This window comes from Eubalaena glacialis, chromosome 12, assembly GCF_028564815.1.
Source record: "Eubalaena glacialis isolate mEubGla1 chromosome 12, mEubGla1.1.hap2.+ XY, whole genome shotgun sequence".
Taxonomy (NCBI): domain Eukaryota; kingdom Metazoa; phylum Chordata; class Mammalia; order Artiodactyla; family Balaenidae; genus Eubalaena; species Eubalaena glacialis.
Window position 1 is genome coordinate 13,644,463 of NC_083727.1, and position 27,652 is coordinate 13,672,114.

The 27,652-nt window shown below is 37.7% G+C and overlaps 1 protein-coding gene across 1 annotated transcript; it reads left to right on the top strand.

Annotated features, from left to right (window-relative positions):
- Positions 1–27,633, top strand: RGS17 (regulator of G protein signaling 17). The gene is made up of 4 exons (XM_061207031.1): positions 1–137; positions 17,223–17,312; positions 18,823–19,057; positions 27,445–27,633. Exons 1-4 carry the CDS (start codon positions 19–21, stop codon positions 27,631–27,633), a joined length of 633 nt encoding a protein of 210 aa, XP_061063014.1. The 5' UTR covers positions 1–18.
- The last annotated feature ends 19 nt before the right edge of the window (positions 27,634–27,652 follow it).

Below are 27,652 nucleotides of genomic sequence, written 5' to 3' on the forward strand. Positions count from 1 at the left end.
GGCACTGCAGTAGCTGAAATGCGAAAAAGGCAGCAGCCACAGAATGAAGCAACACCTGCTGTGTCTCAAGCACCTGGAAACCAGAGGCCCAACAACACGTGTTGCTTTTGTTGGTGCTGTTGCTGCAGCTGCTCCTGGTATGTCTTCTTATCCGTGTGACACCACACCTGAGCTGGGTCATAACTGGCGTGAACGTGCACGTCAGCTCTTGGGACCATAGAAACTTCTCAATCTGTCTTTTTTTCTTCCTGTACAAGTAGGAATTACTGGAAATGATCGTTGGTTTAATGCACACATTTCCATAAGCAAAATATAATATTTCCTCAGAATCTACACTGAAACTGGTAGTAAGGTAAAGAATGAAAAATTGTTTTGTATCATGGTTTTCTCCATCCGTGCTTCTTAAAGGTATGGGTAAAAATAAGATTACGGCTATATATTTACTGAACAGTAAACAACATTCTCCCATGTTACAGAAGGTGCAAGAACACTAAGATAATCTCTAGTAGTATTGTATGTAGTATTTAGGGTAGTGTTTTAGTTCTCTGCTATTCCATGGGGGTGTTGATTGTTCTGTCACAGAGTTGGGTGGCAACTTCAGCCATAGACTCCTGAAAAGGACAGAAAAAGAAGTGCCGCAGACTCATGTCCACAGATCTAAAAGGCCAGGGGCTATGATGGGTATGAAGGCCAAGTCAGTTCATTAAAAACTCTGAACTTAGAGCCAGAGAACCTGCTTTCTATTGTGGTTTTGTCACTGACAGGCTCTGGGACATCAGACAAAGTTGTAATCTCTGTTTTTTGGTTTTCTCACTGGCAAAGTGATGAAGAGTCAGACAAGTTGGTTTTCAAGGTCCCGTCTCGTACTAAATGTCCATGGTTCAGGCACCTTAGAAAACCTGCTTTAGTTCCAAATTCCCAAAGTCTTCAAATAAGAAAATCAGTGAGACCCAGAGTCCTGAGATTTACAAAGATGAGATTCCTCGGGGGAGAACGGGGGGATGCTAGACTTAATGGAATTTCCAGAGAACCACACGTTTCAGGGTACTGTAAGACCCAATTCACAGGTGGATCTTTTGGGTTAGCAGTGGTCTCCTGGATCTCCATGACCTGTTTCAAAACCCTAAAGAAAGGCCCAGATGCTTGAGTCATCTTCTCACGCATGATCTCTACAGTTTCTCAATGTCCATATTATGATGGCTGGTGTTATGATATGGTGGCATAATGTTCTATCACAGTGGCCAAAAGAGAAGATGAAATATGTAATGCTCCAGTGGCAACCTTGGTGTTGAACAAGCTCTGAGCTCTCTAGGAAACTTCATTTCCAGAAAAACCATCCGATATTGTAGCAATCTGGAACGTTTAAAGTAGTTTTTATAAATATCAAAATTGCTTCCCAGATGATGATTTTTTTTGGGGGAAAGTCATGTACGATTCCTTTTTCTTTCATTCTTAAGCCTCAAATTCAGCATTTCAGATGGAGGCAACAGAGTCCTAGAGGAGAGAACTATTTCAATGCAACTGTGTAATATTTTTCTGTCTCATTCCTCAAGAGATCAGCTAGTTCTGGTCTTAATCCGTGAAATACGGGATAGTGACTTAATATGGTGGTTCTGAAGTCAGACTGCCTGGGTTCAAACTCTTCATCTTTCACTATTCGTTTGACCTTCAGCAAGTTGCTTCGTGTCTTCAGATTCCTCATCTATCAAATGACAGTAATAAGAATCCCTACCTCATAAGATTGCTTTAAACATTAAATGAAGTAAAACACATACAAGCTGAGAACAGTGCCTGACCCACAGTATGCATTTAATAAGAGTTAGTTACTGGGCTATTGAACACTTCATATTGGGAAAATAAAATCTCTTTAAAGAAGATCTGGCTTCAAATCATGTATATTTTTTTAAAAAGATCAGCTTGTAGATACAATACAAAAAATTATCTTGGAAAGGAAAGCTATTTTACTTTAAGTTTCATATGAAACATCGCAAATATATTGTTACATCATGTTGAGGATTATATTTCTATTTCTCACTTGCTCTATGCCGTGTTCCAGTAATTAGTATGTGATTTTGTTTGCCTGCAAAAACTTATTTCTGAATTGCTTCAGGATTAAAACACCAAACACTGAAGTTTTTTTGTGCAATATTTGCTGTCAAACAGATGTGTAGTGAGATTTGCTTTTATCTGTCCTACAGATATTTAGCAAGACTTGCTTTTATTAATTCTTAAAGTGCACATTAAATAACAAAATAGTCAACGTGAGCACGTGAGCATCAGATTGTCACAGAACACAGACTATGGATGGAGAACAAAACAGCTTTTGGAAGCTGCATTAACTCTCCACACGTCTAGGGTGACAGGTATTTGGACCCTAAACACGTGGTGCCTTGGATGCATGTTCTATTAGTTCTAGACGAGAGAGTATCGTTAAGAACTATGTTTGCTAATAATGAGTCATGGACACTCAAGTCCAGGCCATAAAATGCAGAGTCTGTAAACGTATGTCTTCTTTATATGATAAATGATAGGTAAGGTAATTTCTAATGTAAGCAATTATTTAAAAAAAAAAGAATGAAAGTTAAATTGCATTTTAATTGTAACTCTGTTATCTCAGTATAAATGGAGATGTCCTTTACACATGCATTTTTAGAGTATCATAATTTTTGCATTTTGAGTTTAAGGGAAAAAAATTGTAAAGTCTTATTAGAGTGGAAAAAAAAAAGAAAGAAATCAATGTTCTTCAAATTTTCCAGGCTAGGGGAAAGGAGTATAACAAACAGAAACACTAAAAAAATGTAATTTAGGGACAAAAAAGTTAGAAATAAAAGTATGAAGTAACTGTCATTCGTAAATAGGAATAGTTGTCATGTAGCTGATTTTACCTCCTTTTAAGGAAATAGAGTGCTAAGAAAATAAATTTCTATATCTAGTAATAAATATAAATACCTCACTCAAGCCTCACGTTATGGGTTTTTAAAACAACTTAGTATTTTCCTCAAATTTGCATTTCTCATTCATATTTCATCATCAGCTCCTCTCTCGTGTTTAAATTTATTCCTGCCTTTATAAAATTACCACTATGCTTTATTTTGGGTGGTGATACAGAGCATAAATACATAACTGCTGAATAGTTCCACAGTTTCCTTCAAAAATCTCAAAAGTTAGGATTACTTCACGATGTCCTCTCTCCCTGTCAAGGAACTACTTCCTTCCCCAAATCCATCTATCTCCCTTTTCTCCCCAGAACCCTCCATTTCAAGACGAGAAAGCAAAAGAATGAGGTTTAGACCATTTAACCTGTGTTACACAAATAAGTCATGGATGCCCGTGTCTTGGCCATCAAGCAGACAGTCTGTAAACTTGCAAGCCCTTCTACACATGGGACAAAGCTGTTCCCAACAGGAGAGCTTTGTCAAGATCACGTGTCTAGAGATTCAGAATTGTCAAAACAATGTTCCCCTTATATCAGGATTCAAAGAGAATGACCTGCCTCTTCAGGTCGTTAACCCTCTTCCCTTTTCTTTATGAGAAAGAAACCTTTTAAAGATGTGGGATCCTCGCAAAACTGCCGACAGTGTGAATCCATGAGGCAGTTCAGACGCCTGTGAAAGTGTGTCGGAAACCAGAAATTGCGTTGTGCTCACAAAACAAGGTGCCACAAAAAGGAGGTAGAAAGGGAGAGCTTCCAAAACGCATTGCGAGCTTAAACCTAATTTCCAAATTTTCCCATGAACCCTCCTCTCCTAACATCAGAGGTTAAACTAAAATAACCCAGAGTATTTTTTTCAAGGAAATCTCTAGGTGCTAATCCACTTCTGCTTTAATTCCTCATTGCTCCCGGGGGTGTCCTGGCCAGCAAAACAGATTGCTGTGTTTACTTATAAAAAATGAGAACTCAACGGACTTCAGATACCACGCCTCCAAAACGTTCCATTGGCTTCTCATGCTGCCGCATGGTGGTGAGGGGATCACTGGGGTGGGGAAGCCTCAGGCTCCCCACCTGCAGTTTCCAAGGGAATGGTTTTCTCTTTCGCTACTTTACTTACTAGATTAGTGTATAAGCTTTTGTTTGGAAGAAAAAAATGTCCTCACTTAAAAACTAATGTTCAGAAGACTCTGTGTCTCATTTTACAGATAAGGCAACTGAAGACTTGCCTACTGTCACTAAGCTCATTAACGACAGAAGTGGGACGAAAATGCAAGTCTCTTAATATCCCAGTCCATTGTTTTGTCCATTTTAAGAGAACACTTCCAAACTTTTCATTTCCAGGCTGGATATGAACCGTTTCCAAAGCTTTTTACTTGGCAAACTCTTCAAGAATTATATTAAGTAACACTTTTCAAATGGAATTCACAATCCCATGCACTACTATGTATTGCCTACAAGATTTGGTCCACTGCATCGGATGGTCTCCATTCTTCTCGGGAGAAATTGGTCAGAACATTAGTACATTAAATAGTCCTGTGAAAGCTAAAATTATCTCCCTTTTGACACGTTAGTTTCCAGACCACGGAACAGATATGACTAAGTAAACTTTAAGCACTTCATAAACAGACTTTTGGTTGCCCCTCCCTCCATTTTTAACAAGTACCACAGCCTCTATAATTCAAAACAGTGCAAAAATAATGTCCTATTTTATCCTCTGACACTGTCACACTTTAGCTCTTTGCCAGTGGAAACACTAAAACGCATGCTTTAAAAGCCAAAGGATATTTTTTGAAAGGAAAAACAAAATCCGTGTCTGCTCCATGGTAAAGAAACCACCCCCTGGAAATAAATCTGCTCACACATGCAAGTTGAATCATTTCATCTAAGGCAGCAGTGAAGAAGCAGTCTTTTCTCTAGCTGTCACCCTCAGAGACCTGATTCATCTCACATGGGAGCACAACTTATCTGCATAGGATTTCCAAAGGACGTGTAACCAGACCATCAAAAATATCACTTACAAAGAACTCTAGTTTTGAAAACTCTATCTCACCATGTCATAGGTAAAATTTTTCAGTAGTGTCTATAACTTACACAATCTTTTAAATGCACACAGTCAGAAGACATGTACCAAAATGAACCCAGGTTTCCCAGGCCATATACACAAAACCAAAACTTGGACGTTGGCACAATGGACCATCTCTATGTCAGGCACTTGTTTATTCACTCCTTTACAGCTGACTGAATGTTAATTATTGCCTGGTACTGTTGATGTCATTAGCTTTCACCAGATTCTCCCTGCCTCTACATTCACAGGGAACAAATGTTCAATAAGCAACTGAACATGGACATGAACATTTGGTTTACTCCCCAGGTCACCCTCCAGAAAAGTTTAGGATTCAAGCTGCCTCTGCCAATAGAATGCCTCGACCCTTTTCCAAGGAAGGTACACCATTCTTCTTTTTTTAATTTTATTGGAGTAGAGTTGATTTACAATGCTGTGTTAGTTTCAGGTGTACAGCATAGTGATTCAGTTATACATATACATATATTCATTCTTTTTCAGATTATTTTCCCATTGAGGTTATTACAGAATACTGAGTAGAGCTCTCTGTGCTCTACAGTAAGTCCTTGTTGGTTATCTGTTTTATATATAGTAGTGTTTGTATGTTCATCCCAAGCTCCTAATTTATCCCTCCCCCCTACGTTTCCCCTTTGGTAACCATAAGTTTGTTTTCAAGATCTGTATGTTTCTGTTTGGTAAATAAGTTCATTTATATCATTTATTTTAAAATTAGTTTCCACAAATGAGTAATATCATATAATACTTGTCTTTCTCTGACTTACTTCACTTAGTATGATAATATCTAGGCCCATTCATGTTGCTGCAAATGGCATTATTCTGTTCTTTTTTATGGCTGAGTAATATTCCATTGTATATATGAACCACATCTTCTTTATCCCTTCCTTTTTGACTCTGTGTTTACTGTAAATGTACATTTTTTCTGAGTGTCACATTGCAGTGCTTAGACCATCAGTGGAAAAATGGATGTGAAGAAAACAAAATACTAGATGAAAATACTATACCCAATTTTATTTAAGAGAGTAGAAAGAACCAAAACAGAATGGAGAAAGAAGATTAAATTAATTTCAGCTAGAAGAAAGCAAGAGCCAGCCACAAAGGTCAGGCAGCTCACAGCCAGTGGAAGCGAGGTCGGGGAGGAACCAAGGATGTGTCCTGCTGGCTGTCTCGAGGACACCTGTGGGGTCACCTCTGTCATGATTCCCGTGAGGTGGAAGGTCAGAAGGAGAGGGAAGAGTCCAAGTGTGAGGAGCCTGGTGAGGAATCGCAGAGCTGAGGGAGGGGGAGGGGGGAGTGGAGAAGGGGAAAGTCAGAGAGCAGAAACCTCAGAGGATGTGGAAGGGGAACGCCACCCCCCGCCTGGCCCTGTGGTGAGTGGAGAGGAGCCGCCTCGGAGAGACGGAGTGCCAGGTGGGGCGGGGAGAGGACGTGGGCCTTACCAGGTCGAGATGTAGGAGAGTTCTGACGTGGAAAGGGCGTTCCAAAGAAAACAAAGATGGGTCCTCAGGAGGGGAGAGGATGGATGGTGAGAGGAGCCTCGCTCTGTGAAGAAGCCCAGAATTCTAAAGTGACAGGAGGAAACAGACTGTAGGCGAAGAGACTGGGCAGTGCATCCAAGGACAGCACTTGGCACCGAGACTTGAGTGCCGTCCACGGGCCCACATACTCCAGTTGGCTTCAAGTCATTTCAGGGTCAGATCCGGGGAGGATCTCTCAATCTCGGCTGACTCACTGTATGTCGTGATGGGGTGGGTGAGGGCCATCTGGGTCTCAAAGGGCAGGATGTGGTGGAGCTTCTCAATGACCTTGGCAGTGGGCCGGTGCTGGTCATCCCCATGGGCACGCCTCCCTCTGCCCTAGACAAGCCTGCACACCTGGGGGGCCTGTCTGGTGCCCAACTCACTGTGCTGGTTTTCATACTAGTGACTGTCCCTCTGTTTGACATGCGTTTTTGTTTTTTAGGTGAAGGCCTTCAGTAAAATTATGTCATATGGATTTTATAGTGGAATTCACAGCCATTCATATCAGTCAGTTGGCATTGGGCCTTTTCTTAAACGTATACTAAAGTTTTAAAATAACTAAAAATATATTTTGGCTTATAACATAATATTTGGCACATAGTAGGTGTTTAATGAATAATAAGGTGTTGAATGGTTGATGGAATTTGGATTTTCCAATTGAGTCTACTTTATAAAATATGGAAATTTGTATCACAGATTTTGTTTTTCAAAAATTACAGGTATATTCTCCTATCATTAGCATAATGATGTGACAGCTAATACGTGTTAGGGAACCACCAGATTTCTTCTTATGCACCATGTTCTTCATTCCCCTGTGTGTGTGTGTGTGTTAGTAGCAGTACTAGTACTAGTAGTACTAGCAGTTAGTAGTAGAGAAAGGCCAGGATTCCAGGAGGGAGTGCTAAAATCTAGTTAGTACTACTGGGATATAAAGTCAAGAAGGACAAAATAGAAGACTAGAGAGACAATGACAAGTAATAAAATGCCTTTTATGGCATATTAAGAAGTTAAGACTTTTACACCTTTTTTGGTTATGGTAAGTGACTGAACATAATTAAGTAAGAAGGGGACAAAGTCCATTTTATGTTTTAAGTATATCCCTGTGGAGACCATGGAAAGTGTGTGGAAGGACAGGACAGAAACAGGAAGCATGTTAGAAGACTTCTGTAATAGTCTCGGTGAAAGATGCAAGGGGCTCAAAATTAAAGGTGATTAAAAGGAATGGAGAGATTCCAGTTTCAAGAAAAAGGAAGTACTGTCAAGAATTTGCAGTAGACGTAAAGGAGAAGGGAAGGATAACGCCATTGCTTTGCTTGGGGGGCCGGGTTGATGGTAAGCCCATCAGATGAGAGAACGCTGGAACAGGAGGTGGTTTAGGCCAGGATAGGATGGTGGGTTGGGCTCGCTCCGTGTGTGGTACCCAAGGATTAGCTGTGGAAATGATTTTGAAGCTTGCAGGGCATGTCTTGATTAGATATAACAATCAGGGAGTCATCAGCATACAATATACAGGAGATAAAGAGGATAGCCCAGCATGAAGAGCAGTGAGCTATAGGCTGAAACCTCAAATATAAATCCTTAAACCCACTACTGGGCATATATCCAGAGAAAACTATAATTCAAAAAGACACATGCACCCCAATGTTCATTGCAGCTCTATTTACAATAGCCAGGACATGGAAGCAACCTAAATGTCCATCAACAGATGAATGGATAAAGAAGATGTCGTACGTATACACAATGGAATATTAGTCAGCCATAAAAAGGAATGAAATTGGGTCATTTGTAGAGACATGGATGGACCTAGAGACTGTCATACAGAGTGAAGTAAGGAGAAAAACAAATATCGTATATTAACGCATATATGTGGAATCTAAAAAAATGGTATAGATGATCTTATTTGCAAAGCAGAAATAGAGACACAGGCATAGAGAACAAACGTATGGATGGATACCAAGGGGGAAGCGGGGAGTGGGATGAACTGGGAGATGGGGATTGACATATATACACTATTGATACTAAGTATAAAATAGATAACTAATGAGAACCTACTGTATAGCACAGGGAACTTAGTGCTCTGTGGGGACCTAAATGGGAAGGAAATCCAAAAAAGAGGGGATATATGTATACATACAGCTGATTCACTTTGCTGTACAGTAGAAACTAACACAATGTTGTAAAGCAATTATACTCCAATAAAAATAAAAATTTTAAAAAAGCCTTTAAAGAGAAAGCAGTGCATCTCTGCAAACACAGAATGCAGAGACTAGACAGTCTGGAGGTAACATACAAAACACAGCACTGGGCTTGCACAGAAGCCCAGATAGTAAAGAGTTTCACACAGAAGGGAATGATGGATGTTGCAAACACACCAAGGAGGTCTGATGTGATAAGAATCATAAAACTTCTTGTCATCTGGCCTACCAGGAAGTTATCAGTGAACTCTGTGAGAATCAAGCATCTCCTTAAGGTGCACGAGGAAGAAGATTTCAGAGAGAAAAGCTGCTGAGTGCAGCCCTTTTCAAAGGCACTGAGACACCCTGATCTTTGGGGGTGAAGATTCAAGTTGAGGGAAGCCAGCGTTCCCTTTCTGACTTAATCAAAGCAAATTATTCAATTTCTAAAACAATGTGAAATCCAACTCTTCTAAATCCTGGCCAAATATATTAGCTATCTGGACAAAGTTTAAGAACTGCCCACCCAACCCAGCCTCTGCAAATCAATAATAATACAAAAACTGAGGTTATGACATTTTGCTACCCCTAACCTATCTATAAAATGTCATAGTTGTGCTACATCTGATTGAAATTAATATTAATTATTTTCATCTCTCTCACTGGAACTCTTTATTAGTCCTTTTAAGCCTAACTTATTTAGGTCTAGGCCTGGTAGACCTATTAAAATCTGCCTGATGTTTTAGGACATCACTCAAGAATTACTAATTACTTGTCAGATAAGACAATAAAATCCACTTCTAGCAAATATGAAGTTGATTGTATAATAATTCTGCTTCATTGGGTTTTATAAATATTATAATTTCGATGCTATAAAATTCATATCTTTGTTTCAGATATCAATTTACTATATATTAATGTACATTTCATGCCTGGGAGCATGTGCTCCTAAGTAGAAAGCAAATTTCTGCCATTGCTACTTTTCTGTATACAGAAACATAGATTATTTAAAAGCACAAAACCCTTTTAATTGACCAATTTCATAAGTAATAGTTGAATAATAACTTCATATGTTTCATTGTAAGTAGATGTGGTCTTGCCATATTTAAAGATTACACACAAATTCTAATAACATGCCTTCCTCATATAAAGCCTACTTTCAAGAGGCAGCACTGGGGAGGGAAGAAAACCACACTGGAATTAGACCTGGATGCATCTCAGTTTCATAACATATAACTGTGAAATGTTTGGCAAGCTGCTCAAGCTCTCTGAGCTTTAGTTTCTTCATCTGTAAGATGGGATTCACAACAGTTACTTTAGGGTTCAGTTTCTTTCAGGAACCCCTGAATAATCCTTTATTGATAGATATTATTTGCAAGTCTCAGGCTGAAAGGAAATTACCAGACTTTGGCCACTGTATGCTTAGCATGTTCTATTTCCATGTTGTCAGTTAATGTAACAGAACCTGTTTTCTGCATTCGGTATCCCTGGCCCTTTCTCCCCAACTCTCACATGAACCAGCACAGGTATAACTCGGCATTCCTGGAGCATGGACCACACACTCATTGATACACAGAGTGACGTGAGTTCATCATATCCTGGGGTTAAGTCTCCCCACAGATCAGGATTGTTGCCTTCAATCATAGTTGTTCTCAAGGATGCTCCCACCTCATCCCAAACATACTCACACACACAGTAACTGGAAAATCCCCGGGGACGAATGAATGGGTGGATGGGTAAGTGACCCTGCCAGCAAGCAGATGTTTTTCTGAGTCAACTGCTAGGGTTTTAACCTTTTCATTGTCCTTTTTAGAATAGAGACACAAGTTAACTAAAGCTAGAAGCTTGAGCTCCAACTTAACTGATGCATTTAAAGATCTGGATGATTACATGCCATTTTAATAACAGTGTCTACTAACTAAATAAAAGTCCATTTGGCTTTTTCGCATCCAAGATATTTGCTTTCCCACAAAATCATCCACTAACTTAATTATGACTTACAGGGAAAATTACAGTGGGTTGAAGGAAGAGCTTAAAATAGGATTTCAGTCAACCTGAGAACTGAAGTAGAGGATTCTATTGATTGGTGTACGTTATAGAAAGTACATCTAAATATTCAATCCTATAATTCTCTTAATGTTAAGGAGAAAAAAAAGAAACTCTATATATGCCAAATAGGAGGCTTTGGTTATTTAACTGAACATCAGCTGACATAGTAGATCCAGATTTTAATCAGGTAATAACTTGTTAAATGCAGTTGGCATTCTAAACCAAATGAATGTCCATGAGCTTAAAATACATGGCTTAGAGTTTGAAATAAAAATTTAATACCAATAGAAAAAGGGAGTTTTTGAAACCCATCTTTTCCAACAGAAGCATGTATAGAGGGAAATTGGTAACAAAGAGGGCGAGTATGAGAAGACGAAGTGATTTTGTTTTCAGTTTCCCTGCAGCAAAAGAAGCAATTAACGTTTACATACAACCCAAACTGGGATTGAAATCGTTTGGAGAATCCACTTTCACAGTGGCTCTTTGAAAACATTTTAAATAACAAAAAAAATTTCCTGCCTGTTGGTAGCTAAAAACCTTTTCTAATTAATTTGTTCTAAGAATGTATCACCCAAGATCTATATTACCCCAGCAAGAGACATAATTAGAGTTCAAACAGCTTATTATTGGAAAGGATAACTACGATGTTAATAGGATTAAGCCTGACCCTTTCTTAAGACTAAAGTATTCTTAAATTAAATGACCTAGGGCGGGAAGTATCCAGAACATTTCCTAAATAGCAAAAAGGAAAACTGGGTGTAATTATGCACGCCTGTCAAGATTAAATTTATCCCTTTTGAGTATATTTCATTCACAGAAAATTTGATGACTCTTTTCAAAGTCCTTAGAAAGATGTAATTATCAAAACCCCATACATATAAGAATAGATTTTTTTTCCAAATAAGGGTAAACTTAGAAACTTTTTCAGTTTTATTGTTGATTAAAATATTATATTTATAAAGGCAACACAGCCCTCTAGTGGACAAATTTTTAATAGCGGGTTATTTTACTTCTGCTAGGCTTTAAATCTATGAAATAAAAGCTTAAACGAAATGAAACACTTGTTTTATAATATATGATACATGATTATGAAAAATAGGAGGAGTACTTCTAGGGGCAATGTTTGTTGAGACAAGTGTTGAATAACATTTCCAGACACACATTTCTAACCACCATTCCCATCCTTACACACCCCATTCAAAACCAAGTTGTTCTACCAAAATGTAGAAATGAAAGAGGTGAGGTTCAAGACATAGGTTTGATTATAACTGAGTTTTTATATGTCTGAAATGGTAGATCATATATGGCTACTGTCCCCCCTTCTGCTGCCTTTTTTCTTCCTTTTTATAGTCCTTTCTAAGCAATGCATCAGTGCACCTCTCCTTTCCCTTCTCCCCAAAGTTTTCTTTGCCGGTGGGAGCGAGTTGTACGTCCCAGGGGTGCTCTTTGCAGTAACAACATCTGTGCTGGAGTCATGAGTGGCACCACCTCTTCTTCCCCTTGTCAGGCTTTGTTGTCAAACCTTCTGTAACAGCTCCTTTTTCCCTGGCAATCTCAAGTTCCAGGCAATCAAGAAGTTGCTCCTCACCAATATCTGCTGTATATTCAGTCCTCTGGGCAATACCTCCTGCAGACTGGCAACTGTGGGGTAATGTTGTTAGAAGGGGCTGTGCCCTCAAGACATGGGTTTGTGATAAGAGGTTTACCCTTTCCAGACATTTAAGAGCAATCCATTTCTCTAAATACCTGAAAAGGTAAAATACCACAATTAATTCTTCTATATCAAGAGAAGAAGCATTGCACAGCGAAAATGAGCCTGAAATAAGAAGTCGGAAGGTGTGAGTTCCATTGCTAGGCCTGATGTGTTTTAGTTATGGGTACTGAGTAAGTCAACCTCGGTGACTGCTTTTTCTTAAATCAGATGGGAATGATTAATAACAAAGCCCCTGCTTACCTTACAGGACTGTTGTGAGGAAGAAATGGTAAGGGGTTGCATGCGGAAGTGTTTTATAATAACAGCACGGTGTAAGTTTTTATTCCCTCTAGTTGAAATAAAAAACTCTTTGATAAACTTGGAATTGTCATTTTAATATGCCACCAATTTGCCCTTCCACTGAATTAAGCATGTGTAATAACTTGCCTTTTTGTCACAAGTGTTTAGTCTTTGCTTTCAACCTTGTGTAGTAGGTCACTACCTTTGTCCCCATTATGAATGGGGAAAATAAAGCTTGGAAAACCAAAATCGTCGTAAAGGAGATATATTCGAGATTGGGAGTCCACCTCACTGTTTTCTTGGCCCATTACATAACCACACCTCACTGACTATTCTAATTTATTGCTTCCATCCCGAAACATCTGATTTGTCCATTTTGCTCTGCATTGATATCATGCATTTTTACAACTCTACACATGATTTTACTCCCTCTGCTTGGAATTCTCCTTGTCTAGGTCTCCATCTGGCAAACACATTTATTTCAACTCTCATTGCAATGCTCTGTGATGCCTATTTAACTGTCAGAGCTCCTCAGTTTCAGAGCCTCTGTCTTGTTCAGCTTGACTTTCCAACCCAGACACCATTGCATAAATCAGGTGTCTCATACATATTTGTAAATCGTTGTTGATGCCTAAATAAAGCTGTAGTATTATTTTACCATGGTATTTTGACTGAGAAAAATGACACATTTAAAGAATAACTTACCAATTTTTTTCAGAACCTGAAGGAAGTTGATTCCATTTTTGCACTGGGAAATTTGAGGTAGAATTGTTTAATGTAAAGGAAAAGCTGAGAGTACAATGTGAGAATATTAAAATAATGAATTGCCTTTACCAATGACAGTGGTTCTTTCTTGAGCCTTGATGTCATACTGTATTTAATTTAAGCATCTTATTAATTCCTCAGCTGAGTGTTTGTGTAAAGATATGTGGTTTTGTGATCAGCCTTTACCCCAGAGTTACCATAGCTACTGCAAAGTTTTCATCTTATTTGCAACCATTTCAAGGATTCTCCCTAAGAACCAATTGTTTTCTGAAAGTAGACTGTCTTCCAAAAGAGTCCCCACACGTAGCCATGATGATGAACCAGTAGGTAAACTCGTTAAAGGGCAGTAGGTAATGTTTTCCCTGCCCCACTACCAAGCTCCCCTGTAAACAAACAAAAAATCCACCCACACACAGAGAGGGCATATTTCCTTATTTTCTGAAGTATACCAAATGTATTTCTCTCTCCTCAACGTCACTATTCGAGACAATCTCTAATAAGATTTTATATGCTTATTTTAATATTCTTAGCATAGGCTATTGGCATTTTCTCCCGTAAAATATTTCAGCTTTGATCAAGACTCCCACAGTGAGCATTGCATATGCATTCTGTTCTCTTCATGGCTTTAGTTGTTTAAAAAGTGCAAATGTTAGTTTAAAATATTACAAGCATTGGAAAAGTGAAAAAGAACACGTTTCCACGTGACCCCTCATGTTAAACTTGATGTTTTCCTTTTAGAGCTTTTCTCCAACATATATATATATATATACGTTGATCCAGAGCAAATATGTCCTGTATTTTATTACCTTAAACGAACCCACTGTATTACTTAGAGCAGGACCAAGTAAAATTGGGGACAGACATTAGTCATGCCTAAGACATAGATGGCAAACAGCCTACTACCAAGTCTCCTATCATTTTCTCCATTTCTCTTCATCTTAAAATGGCATTATTTTAATGGTTCTTGATAACTGAAACTTTGAAACCAATTTTTAAAGAACAGTCCTAAAGGACAGTTGATTAAAAAGGACACATCGATTGCTAAAGGTCAGTTTCTTTCTACAGGGCAATGTTGTGTCCAATATTAGATCAAGAAATGGAGCAAACGGTGAACAGTTAGGCACTTACTGAATGTCTGTTATAAGTAGTTTTAGTACAAATGTGTGTCCCTATTTTACCATCTGTAGAAATCAAAGATATAAACACAACCCAATATTTCATAATGATCACTCTAATATGGTGGCATTTGGGATGTTTGTAAATATCACAGAAACAGATACAAGAGCCAGAATTCATCTTCAGAAACTTGTGAATCATGTATGTAGATTCCAGATTTGTTGCTCCACAGCAAAGACACAATGGAGAACACATTTTTTCAAAGATGTTGTGTTTCAAAGTTTTTTCAAATAAGGATACCTGCATTGGTGTGGCACCCTCCGTAGGATACTGTGTGGAAATGTAACTGAAACAAATTCTCAAGGAGTTTATTCTTTAATCAGCAAAGCAAGCTCATTTTCCAGTCTTTTTATAGTCCCTCAGTATGTGTGCACACACACGTATGAGCTCGGTGAAGCTTGGCAGAATGAGTACTAATTTCCTATATAAATGTGATCTTTCTAGGATTTACCCCCCAAGTTGCGTATTTTATACATTTGGCATCATTAGTTTCTCCCAGGAAATTTCACAGAATATTGTCAATGGTGTCTTCCTATCTCCTCCCACCCACTCTCCCATAATTACCGGAAATACATCAAATTCCAGAGAGGCACCTTTACTCAAAGACACTTTGAGAAGTTAATGATGTTCCCCTCCAACACATTCCTAACCTGCAGACACGGTCACAGCTGGGCAGGCAGAGACTCAACCAGCTGTGCCGCTCTCTGAATCCCCCCTCGCTGCTTCCTCGCGGCTCCCCACACTGAAGGCTGAGAGGGGTCTGGAATTGCTGACTAACTTGCCGAGCAGTCCTCAGTCCTCTGGGCATTGGAGTAACAATCAAACTATAGTTTCTGCTTCCCAGAATTCCTTGGGCCATACCACCTCTCTGAGAGGTTTCTCCTTTTCTACACCAGTAAATCTGCCACGTTCCCTAGAAACTGGTAGAGGAGAACTTAATTTACTTCCCTCTGACATTCTATTTTTTTCATTGATGTGTCCTGTTTCTGACTGAAGAATCCTTTCCACTTCCTATTGAGTTCTCTTTTCTCCAGGTGGTCCAATTTCGCAACTAAATTTTCCATCTAGTCCCACTTTCAGTTGTAGATTGACCCTTTTGCCTTCCCGTCTTTGCTACATTCTCTCCATCCTCACCCTTGCACCTGAGAATGAAAGAATGAATGAGACATCTCTCCGCTTCCCTTACCGGATGTTCCAGATCAATAATAGCTAATTGTTGGAAGCTTTCGCGCACTAAGCCACAACCACGTTTGGTGCCGCTTTTCTGCATTCACATAAGTACTCTATTGCCTCAGTGCCTATCAGAGAGCATGGTTCATAATAACAATTACAGGGTGGTTCAAGAGAATTGGGTTCAAATTCCAATCATTCGGCAAATTTAGTGCCTGCCTTTGGACCAACCTACCAGACAGCTCTGTGCCTCACTTTGCTCATCTGTAAAATGGGGACAGTAAAATTAAAGTAAAAGAACAGCGCCTGGCACATAATAGGTACTAGAAAATATTTCCCTTTGTTGAATAAATAATGAATGAACAACTGAAAGAGACATCATCTAACTTCTTTTGCTCTCTGACAGGCTCTCATGAAGCTTCTCGGCTTCTAGACAGAGGGATCAATTTGCTAATTCAGTAGCTTGGCTTTTCCAAGGCCACTGAGTTATCCTCCCCACCCTGCTTCTTAATATCTGCCCTCAACCTCCTCATCACGTTGTCTGCACCTAGAACCCTGAGTGTTTCACCCCACGACGCTGCTCAGCTACAGTTTACCTGAATCAGACAATTCTTATTCTTCTTCTGGGTTACTAAAGCCCATAGGATTATCCTAGCTCCTGTAATCCTGTAGAATTCCCAAATTTATGTCCCAGAGACACAGAGACGCCTCCCACTCAATGCTCTAATATCCAAACCCCAAACCCTCAGAGTGACTGGCTTTTCCCTCTTGAGATGTTGGAGGTTTACTTAAAGGGATGAAAGGGCAAAGAAAAAATCAAATATAAATCCTGTCGCTCGAACTTGAGTGGATGGAGGAATGACGACAGAAAACATGGTCTGCAGAGAAGGGTGATGTGAACTTAGCGAATTCTGTTGTAGACTCTGATACACTTTATCTTTTTAGCAATCGATGCGGGAAAATCAATGGAAAACAAACTATGAATAGAACTAACCAAAAATCAAAATGGCATTACACTAAAGAGTAATGTAATGATATATGTCAAATATTAAAGTATATAATCATGTAAGTTATCTCAGAGATTTTAAGTAATTTGAATTATGCAAGGATGAAGTCAGAATGTATAACAGTATCCATTTTTTGAGGTTATGATTTACTTTATTTTATTAAATAATGATTCTCTTTCCTTTAGTTGACATGGGCTTACCCAACATTTAAAAATGGTATTGCTCTTTTTGTACTCTAAATACTCTCACATAGTTGAAAATAAAATTCTTCCATGAAATATTTTCCTGGAATTTTTTTCTTTTCTTTAAATAATTGGTTTTCCCTCGACAAAATAAAGTGTTATACTACATTACAGCCTCACTGTTAGGAATGAAGAAAGAGGGGAAAATGCAGGAAGACCCACACATACCACAAAAATGGAGAGTATCCAGGTCCTAGAGGAATGGTGAGTGTGATTCACGTTGTAATTGTGTGTTGCATGCACGGACTGTGTACATCTACCCAATGCTTAAACATAATCTCTTGCTTCCCAGTAACTCCTCAAAATGGTTTTGTGAAATGAATGCATACTTAGTCTGGGAGATCTTATTTTGTGATTGCAACTGCTTTTTATCCCTTTTTTTTTAATTAGCTCTGTTAAACTATCAGCTAAAACATTGCTTGAGTTTATCCTTCCCTTTCAAAAAACAATGATTGATACATGAATTAACCTCCCCCCGCCAAACTGCCCTAGTTCTCTACTTCCCTTTTCTAAGAATATTTTTAAGTTGTTCTCTTTATAGAAGAGTCTAAAACACACACAAAAAAGATATGGAACTACCTAAGTCAGTGAGAAAGGGCACCCAGCTGTTCCTCAGTCCCATTTCCATTGGAAGGGACTCTAATTAAGTATTTTCTCCAAACTGAGAAGTTGAAATGCAGTATCCACAGAATAGAATTAAAATACAAGCAGATTATTTGTATAATGATAGGTGCTTTCTTTTTCTACTTCTTATGATAAGGTTTTAATTTTGATGCTTCATAGTAATTTTTCTGTCGTTTACACTTTTTTTTAAACAAATGAAGAAGTTCAGACATCTTGGAATAATAGCAAATCTATATAAAATATTTGGTCAAAAAGGTAAGAAAAAATAAAATATAAGTATTTTTTGACCAAGCGCATTTTAGGTTGGAAAATTATTAAACAGATGAATGAATGGCAAAGCAAAATCAGGACCAATTTAACCATAAGAATCTCCAAGCTTCTCTCCTTTACTTCTTTGATGTGTAAGCAAAGGAAGTAATAACTGGTGGTTTCTACAGGAAAGTAGTCGCTGAAAACCTGAATATAGATATCTAAAAAGTCCCTGATGTCATTATAAATGTCCTGTGCTTTTTAATTGTGATAACTCCATTCATAGGTAACAATTCACTCATAATAGTTACCAGAATAATTATTAAAGTTTAGGAAAATATGTGACAAGTGCACACAATGTATTCTTATTTTTGATTCAGTGAAAAATGAAAAGACAGTGACCAGAGATGAAAAGAGAAACTGTATCTTATGGCTTGGAAATTAAAATCTACATCAGATGCAAACAAAAAAGTTCAGTTTGCCTTTCAAAGTAATGCATAGACTTGCAGTAGATTGTTTGGGTTCAAAAATGCCCAAGCAAAAAAAAAAAAAAAAAAAAAAAATGCCCAAGCTTCATTAGGAATCTATGATAACCGCGTGCATAGTGTGTGTAGCCCCTTGCTATTTGAATGCTTGGCTCCCTAACACATAGCTTGTACCTACACGAATTTTTGTCAAGACCCAGAAATAACTAGCCCAGTCCTGGCAGATGTTTGCCAGGTCAGGCTGGACTGAGTCTCAATGACCGCTAGATGGCAGCAATTGAATGGCATTTCTATCTGCTGCTCAACATCCCGGCACCAAAGTTGCTTTTGATAACGGCCCCATTCTGTCTCTGCAGCCAAAACCCCACTTCAGATGAAGTCTTGTCCTGGTCTCAAAATTTTGACAAGATGATGAAGGCCCCGGCGGGGAGAAACCTCTTCAGAGAGTTCCTCCGAACAGAATACAGTGAAGAGAACCTACTTTTCTGGCTTGCCTGTGAAGACTTAAAGAAAGAGCAGAATAAAAAAGTAATTGAAGAAAAGGCCAGAATGATATACGAAGATTACATTTCTATACTCTCACCAAAAGAGGTAAAAATCTGGAAAATATTGATGTGAGCTTCTTAGACCAAGGATGAACCTAAAAGGACTTCTGTCCAAATTGAGTAATAAATGCATGGAGTGTGGACAAGCTAGAAGGCTTGTCTGGGTAGATAATCTATATTCCATTCTGAGAATCTACCTGAACACATGTTTCAAGGTTAGGTCTCCCCAGTATGCTTTGATCATTTATCTCTAGCTGAATCATGTGATAGTCTACTTGCTTTTCAGAACTACCATTAGGAAGCCTGGTAATACAATTTGCCATGACTTAAAGTGGAAAAGAACAACTTACTTTGGGGCAGTGTTTCTCAAAGTGTGATCCCCAGATCACCTCTATGGGAATCACCTGGAGCATTTGTTTGAAAAGCAAATTCTCGAGGCTGACCCAGGACTTCTGAATCTGAATTTTGGGAAATAAGAGCCCAGGAATCCATACCTTTAACAAGCTTTCCACATACATACTAGTTTGAAAACCTCTGGTATAGGGGAAAAAAACGAAAACAAAAGAAACCCTGCCATGTTGATGCTTATGATAGAGTTTTTACAGAACTGAAGTATGACCCTTTAGGACCCATTAATATTCTTGGGGGAGAGATGTGTAATGGCAATCATTTTACTTGTTCTGGTTTTCCTGTTATTATAAGTGCAAGCTATTTTTCCCATTGCCAGAATGTACCTGATAAACAAGGAACCTTTCAAGCAACCGGATTGACACCGTTCCATTAGCTTTCTAAAAATCAGTTTGCTCCAGAAAAACGGTCCCGCTACCAGAGTTAACAAGCATTTGGTGAGGGAGGGGCTAAGAGTGCGCCTGGCCTCTGAAGTGCCGAGTGACTGAGATCCAGCGGGGCTTTTCAGAATTTGAACTTAGAATTTCCTAGAATGCCTTCTCTTCTGCACGCCACCCTCTTGTTGTCTTTTCTGTCTCTCTTAATCCACTGTGATTTTACCTGTGCATTGAAGTGTTCTGACCTGGTGCTGTCTGCCTCCGGACTTTATCCTCCACACCCCTCTCCTGCACGCAGACGTTTATTACATCCCCTAGAGACAGGCATCTGTCTCCTCCAGCACTTGGTGCGGCCCTTACCTTTAAATCTGTAAGATGAGTTTGCCTCTGGTCTATCAGCTCTGTGCTTGGGATGCTATATAAGCTATTTCACTTCTAATCAGGTATACCTAAGTAATTTTTTATAGATGTATCCGTTCCTGCCATTGGTATTCCAGAGTACTCCAACAGCATTGTCTCTGCAAAATGAGAAACCTTGAATTGGATACACAAAAGATTCTTATTTTTTTATTTCCTGCATTAACATAGAAAAAGTATTCACAGAAACAAGGTGGGGAGAAATTTTTCTATAGCCTCAATACATTTATACTGATGCCACTTTGCATTTCTAATGCCATTAAAATTCTACATCCTAAAAATACATTCTTCAGGTTTCTGGTCTCTCTAGAACCTCAGCATCTAACCAGTTCTACTTGAATTTTATTAGTATATTAAGTTCACCTTCATTTTTATTTAATATTGCAATACATGGCAAATATATCAAATAATCCAAATGTGCCCCAAGATGTGCTTCTCTTGTCCATATGTATACATAATTACAGAGTCTTTGGGAAGATTATCTATCCCATTTCTCTCCCCCAAATACGTAACATGTATCATTTGAAAATGATTATTGTTTAAATTATCTAGTCCATTCCTTTGTACTATGTATCCTCTTAAAATGATGACTGTCCCATTTTAAAATAATGTTAGTAGAAAAAGTACTCTCTATATTAAGTACATATAATTCCTTTATTTTACAGTCTCCATTTTCTAATTTTAAGTTTTTATGGGAAACACTTCCCCATTGTTCTCACAGCTCTTGATTTTCAGATGTCACTCACTGATGGAGCTTTGTAAAATACTTAATTTTCACAAAATTACTTCTTCTCTGGGCCACAGTTTAGAGATATCATAGTTATTGATTACTGAAATATAAGTTATTGGATTTTCATTATTTTGCAAAAGTAATGGAGTTTTGTTTTAACCAAATTTCTTTACTTTGAACATGAGTTTCACCAACAAGTCATTAAAATATTATTTCCTGAATAAGAACTGACCTTTCCTACATTAAATAGACTAATATTTAGTGTAATAGCCATATTTATTCTCTCCTTTAATATTCTCTAAATACCAGAGACAGAGGTGAAATTCAAATTTTTATCATTTGGCTACTTGTTTGCTGATATATAAATAACTCTCAACATAGAATCTAAGTTATTGGACTGTATGAAGTACCTTTGTTTAGCCAACTGATTGCTCTCCTGTCAACATAGTAATTACACTTATTATTTAGCAGCAAAATTGAATAAACCCAAAGTAGGCAATTATAAAAGATAATTGTTAAAAAGTTATATTTTAAGCCCACGTATAGATATATTTACTTTTGAACCAAGTCAAATGACTTGACTCACTGATATACTCCCAAAATGGCACTCACTTTCCAGCTATCCCAGGGCCCTTTCCAAAATATTGTATCTCACTGACCTTCTATGCAAAAACTTGTCCATTTCTAATCAACAGTACACTGCTAACCATTTAATGATACTGTGTTATCACCCTTCAAGTTTTGTTTTCCACCACTGGAGAGAACACATATCCCATCCAGAGAGCCCTATATAGTAGTAAGAACACTGAACTAACACTCAGGTGGACAGGATTCTACTCCATGCTCAGCTCCAACTTAATTGTGTGGCCTGGGATAAATTAGTTCACTTTTTCTGAGCCTCGGTATTCAGTTGATTTGTTTATAAAACTCAAAATTCAAAGGGGCACAGAGGATAGTAAACCAAATCCAGAATGGCAGCTGTAAGGCCCTTGTGGTACTACTGCATTCTCCCCACCAAATGTCATGGCTAATTAGTCATGGTCTTCCTCACTGCTGTACCCAGATTCAACCTCAGAGTCTGTCTTAACATGGTCCTCAGAGCAACCACTGCAAGGCAATCGGAGTTGGGAATCTACTTCCCACTTTGGAGCCAATCTGTTTCCACTTAGAATATTTTTAAAGAATATGAACATTTGAATCACTTGTAAAATGGTAATAACTAAATAACTGAAAATTGTCAGGACTTTGTTCTTAACCAGAACCTCAGTTTTCTTCACTAGACTTTCATTTTACCTTAATTAGATTGGGTCATCATGTTCCCCTTTGTTAAATGTTGAGGAGGTCTACATTCTTAAAATTATATGTACATAGCATATCTCCTTCATGAAGCCAGAGTGCTGAACGTTACATTTCGTTGTTTTAAGATCATGTTATATGCATTTTTAATAATTTGGACATTATATTATAAAATAGATGTTTACAATCAGGAGGCAATATAACTTCCACTCTTGGTATAGCATACATTTCAAGAGGGGAAATGACCAAATTTTAAATTAAAAAAAAAAATCTAAAAACAAACAAAATTACCATTTCTTTCAAAAGTGAATTTTCTTTTTTGTCCTCAAAGGGAAAACAAATGGACGTAATAAAGAGGAATTTAAGACTAATAGTAGCCTTGCTATGCATCGCAGATGCCAGTGGCAGCTTATATTAAGTATTGAAAAGACAAACCCAGCAAAATAAAGAACTTTAATAAAAAGTCTGCTTAAAAGTTATGACCAACTTAAACAGCATTGAGCTGTTGAATAAAGAAATATCTATAAATGCTGAAACAACTGTAAGACTTATTGGAATTGAAGAAAACTATGTGTGTTCAGATATCTAGTGACAGCATTGTCCTTAACCAGGGCTGTAATCCAGCCCCACCACTTAACCATCTGTTTAACACTAAGCAGCTCACTTCAGTGCTCTGCAGCCTTAGATACCTTGTTCTGTAGAATGCGGGCATGGAAAAAGCTCAAAAACCCACTAAATTTATGACTTTCAGGCTCTGCTGAATGACAATTTTTATAGTAGTAGGAACTGTTTGCATCTTCTGATTTCACCCTACACTTCCAGTTGCTATTCGGGAGAAAAAAGCAAAAAGCCTATTTAAACACCAGAATTATCTAAACATAATGCTTATGTGAAAGACATGCGGGTCCTATGTGTGCACATAGACAGATGTTTCTTCGTGCAAAATCATGTGAATTTAGCACTTTCAATAATTTAAATCAGTTTTTCTAAACAGGATTCATGATTGTACTTTCCTAGATTCATTTCTTTGTGCATGCATATAATCATTCAAAAAATATTTATTGAGTACTTCCTATGAGCCGGGTACTGGGCTAGATGTTAGGGATATGATGGTGAACATTAGCCTATACCTTATGGAGCTTTCATTTTAGAAAAACAAATCATGTCAAAAACAAGTAACTAAAAATCGTGATAAACATTATGATGGGGGTGGAGGTCAAATGATGTAGTTAGAATAGGGTTAGTCAGGTAAGGTCACTCTGAGAAGGTAAAATTCAAGTTGATACAAAGTCTAAAGACATTGGGTTTGAGGTGTCATTATACATATGCTCAATTATTATTATCATTACTATTATTACTTCACACTGGGCTTAAACTTTGTTGTTGACAAAATGGTCTTATGTATATTATTACAATATAAGTCTCACAAGAATCCTTTAGCCTCTAGGACAGATGGCACCATTTTACAGGAAAGGAAATTGATTTTCAAAGGGTAAAACAAGGATATTAGAATTATATCTGGTAGAGAGAGAACACAACCCTAAGATCTTCTGATTCCAAGTGTGATGCTCTTCCAACTACAATATGCTGATGAGTTATTCCATTGTATTCTATTCATGATACTACTATGGATTTCTATGAACCCAAACTTAGAACTTGAGACAGGATAAGAACTAGTAACCTTAACCACATGTCTGAACTCTCCTTCAGAAACAAGATGAACTTTCCCATCATTTGTATGCCATCAGGAATATGGTTACTCCACTTTATCCTACCAGTGATCTTTGGTCCAAGAAATACATTCCAATAATCAATCTTATTTGTAATTTATAATTATTTTCAGTAGAAATAACCAACACAAAATAATATGACTAAAAACACACGTGGTAAAAGTTTATTAAAACAGATAGGAAAATCAGATAGCCTTCAGATCTGTAAAATTTTACATGAGAAGACCTAATTTAGTTAAAATTATAAAGAACATTTCCAATGGCAGAAACTATAATTGGTAAAATTGAACGTGGACTTATAAAGGAAAAAGAAAAAAATTAATCAGAATTTTACTTAGAAAATAATCCTAAATAAAGCAGCTTCATTAAAATTAAAAATAAAGTGGAAAAAAATGGGAGAAAAATTAAATCATTATGTGTAAAAAAAATTGTCCAAGGAATTAATTGACTTAGGAGGGTCTTTATGAGAGTAAAAGACTTTTAGTGGTAATTCATCATCTTCAGTACAATTCCACCGAAAAAATGTCCAAAGAGTCAAAATTTCCATTGCATCTTGATGGCTAGAAGAGGAAGACAGGGTCAAAACTTGGTGTGCTCCCTTTTGGCAATACTGACTTATTTTACATGAATTGGCTCCATTGCTAGGTAATCTATCAAGCATAGTATATAATTCAATTTGACCCAGGTTTTCCCAACCACACTAGAAAGATTTCTGTTTTCATCCTCCCCGCTTTACCCCCCATACTCTTGTTGAACCTTTAGCTTTCATTTCATTTTCCCCCCAATTAGTTTGTGGAGTTGCTGGTGCATATTTTTATGTTTGCAAGCCACGTGCTTTTCTTCTTCCCTGTCTCCTACTCCCTGTGGGAATGGATGCTTCCAAGTTCATTGAGTCCTGTCACAAAGTCACTTACGCCTTTTTAAAGCTTCAGTTACCACCTCTCAACACTGCCAACATTTCCAGCACTGCTAAAACTTCCAGTTAAATGCTGCCAAGTCTATCAGTGCTGTCTTGTGCCCTGTCCCACAGTAGTAGATCGTTTTTTAACTGTTATTGCTGCACTGCATCCCTCCCTTCACCCCACCTAAATGGGAGTCTGTGAGGACTAAGAAAAGAATTTCCATTGCCCAAGGATAGCTCTTGTCTTGTGCTACTCAACTTTCTCTTCCCTTAGGATGAGTTCTTTACAGGAAACTCCTCAGTCCTATGCATTGGCCTTACAAGCCATCCAATCATGGGTGAATCCTAGGGTGACAATGGCTCAGGCCCATGCTGGGATCCACCCCCACTAACTTGTATTATAGATGTTCCACAATCGAAGCACAAAGATGCTACAAGATGAAACTATAGATTGTTATGTTCATGGGGTTTATCCTCGTTGTTTGACCTTTCTACACTTCTTTTGACTGACAGACAACCTTTTCAAACAAACAACCAGATATTTAGGAAAATATTTTATTTTTTAAATGGAAATAGCAAATGTGTTTTTGTTACAGATTACTAAATGTTGAATGGTACTACTTTCTGTACTGCATTTCACTACTGTTTTTAATTTGCCAAAATAATTTTTTAAATTATACAATGAAGACTCAACACATTTAATAATTCAAATTATTTTATTTCTCTGTCTTCAGATAACTAATATTATTCCAGCTACTGATAAACTGTTATCAGTTTATCACATGTTAAATATGTTCAATATATGTGTTAGGGAACATATATGTTAAATAGCATATATTTCATTATGCTATTATTTAAGAAATAAATGACCTCTTTCTTTATCACTAATCTAATGTTTCTTTCTCCAATGAAACAAAAAGTTCCCAAGTTTGAAAGTAAGAGCACCATTTACAAAAATAATAGAATGTGTTTGTTAAGATTCACTTGACCATAACACCACATTTCAGAATAAGATCTATCAGTTTAAACTCCAATGTCAATATTTTCCTTTTGAGTAGAAAAACAAATGATATTTTTAAATAAAAAGCTTAGATAAAAATTCTGTACTTTTTATTACTTGGTACTTGACGATGACCTCATATGGCAGTAACACAGAGAATAAAACGTAAACGATCCATTTCCAGAACATCTTTTCTTTTTTTCTTTAGAATTTAGAGAGAAGAATATATAGTTCAGCCAAGAAACGTTTAATTTTTTCTATATATAAGTTAGTCTAGCTAAACCACAGACATTTAGTCTGGATCACCATTTCCCGACACATCCTTCCCTAGCAGCCATCCCTGGTGTGTATCAAGGAACCCAACGCCACATGGGCTGTTGAGCTCAGGCATCTGGGGACACCAAATGGAATATGAGTGGCTTCCGTCATTGGGACTGTTTCAGATCCCGGGCTTAGTCCAAACAGTGGGTGGGAAAAGAAGCCAAAACCAAAAAGGCTTTTGCAAAATGCTTGTGACAAAACATTTAGCTATAAATATGAAAGGTTTGTATAGACTTGAGTACATCATGAGACAAATAACTGTGGATCACAACGCCCTAGTCTTTGTTCAACAGTGAGAACTATGGACACCAGTCAAGACTCAGAGGTGGTTTGCCTCTTAGAGGGTTTTGCTAACATGTCATTTCAGGGCAGATCTTAGTTCTCTTCCCGGAGTGTGCACTTATTGGTATTTAATTTCCCCCCCTTCCCATTCCAACATGCTCTACCAGTTCCAACCAGATTAGCATTTAGGGAGGAAAAAACCAAAACAAAACAAAAAACAAAATTGAATCACTTGCAGAATTTAATTTCTTTACACTTTTCAAATAACACTGTATGATTAATGGGTACTCTGAATTCCTACTTACATTTCTCCTTTCAAAGATTGAATTTCAAGTAAATATTCTGCTTAATCTTTAGTACAGAGACCTTTGGATGTATTCCTAGGTAAGGACTACAGAGTGTCCTGTGCCATGCCAGGTAGATAGAAGACCTGAAGAATGTGTGCTGTCGTTCTGCTCTACTCAGCCCTTCCACATTCCTGGTGTCCTCCTTCTGACACGGGAGGACTTGTTGGGATATGAAACTATCGGGAATCAGCACTTGATATACATGTTAAGTTTTGACGGAGAACTACTCTCTGCCAGATTTTTACCTTGTTCCATCAAGAGAGTTAGCCCAGCAGTCTCATAATAGGAGGACGTCAATTTGTATTCTGGCCAGGGAATTCTCTAGCACCGCAACAATGAATAGAAATTGTCAAAAAACTCCTGAGTGAATGCATAGAAAAGATACATCCAAGTAAGCCAAGATATCTGAACTAAAATTCTGGTTTAAAAGTTGGTTTTTGTTTGTTTAATTCAACTTTTCGAGGAGAAATGTATGCAGGGTTATTATGTAACCTTTGAAAACATAACCTCAAGATTTTAGGTTTACTCTTTGAGGTTCCTCTGAAATGTCATGAACCAATAGTTACTTGGTTGAGATCTTTTGAAAAAATATTATTTAATGTATCTGCTCTTATTTCTTTTTAGGTCAGTCTCGATTCTCGAGTTAGAGAGGTGATCAATAGAAATCTGTTGGATCCTAATCCTCACATGTACGAAGATGCCCAACTTCAGATATATACCTTAATGCACAGAGATTCTTTCCCAAGGTTTTTGAACTCTCAGATTTATAAGTCATTTGTTGAAAGTACTGCCAGCTCTACTTCTGAATCTTAATTTTTATTTTTAAAAAATC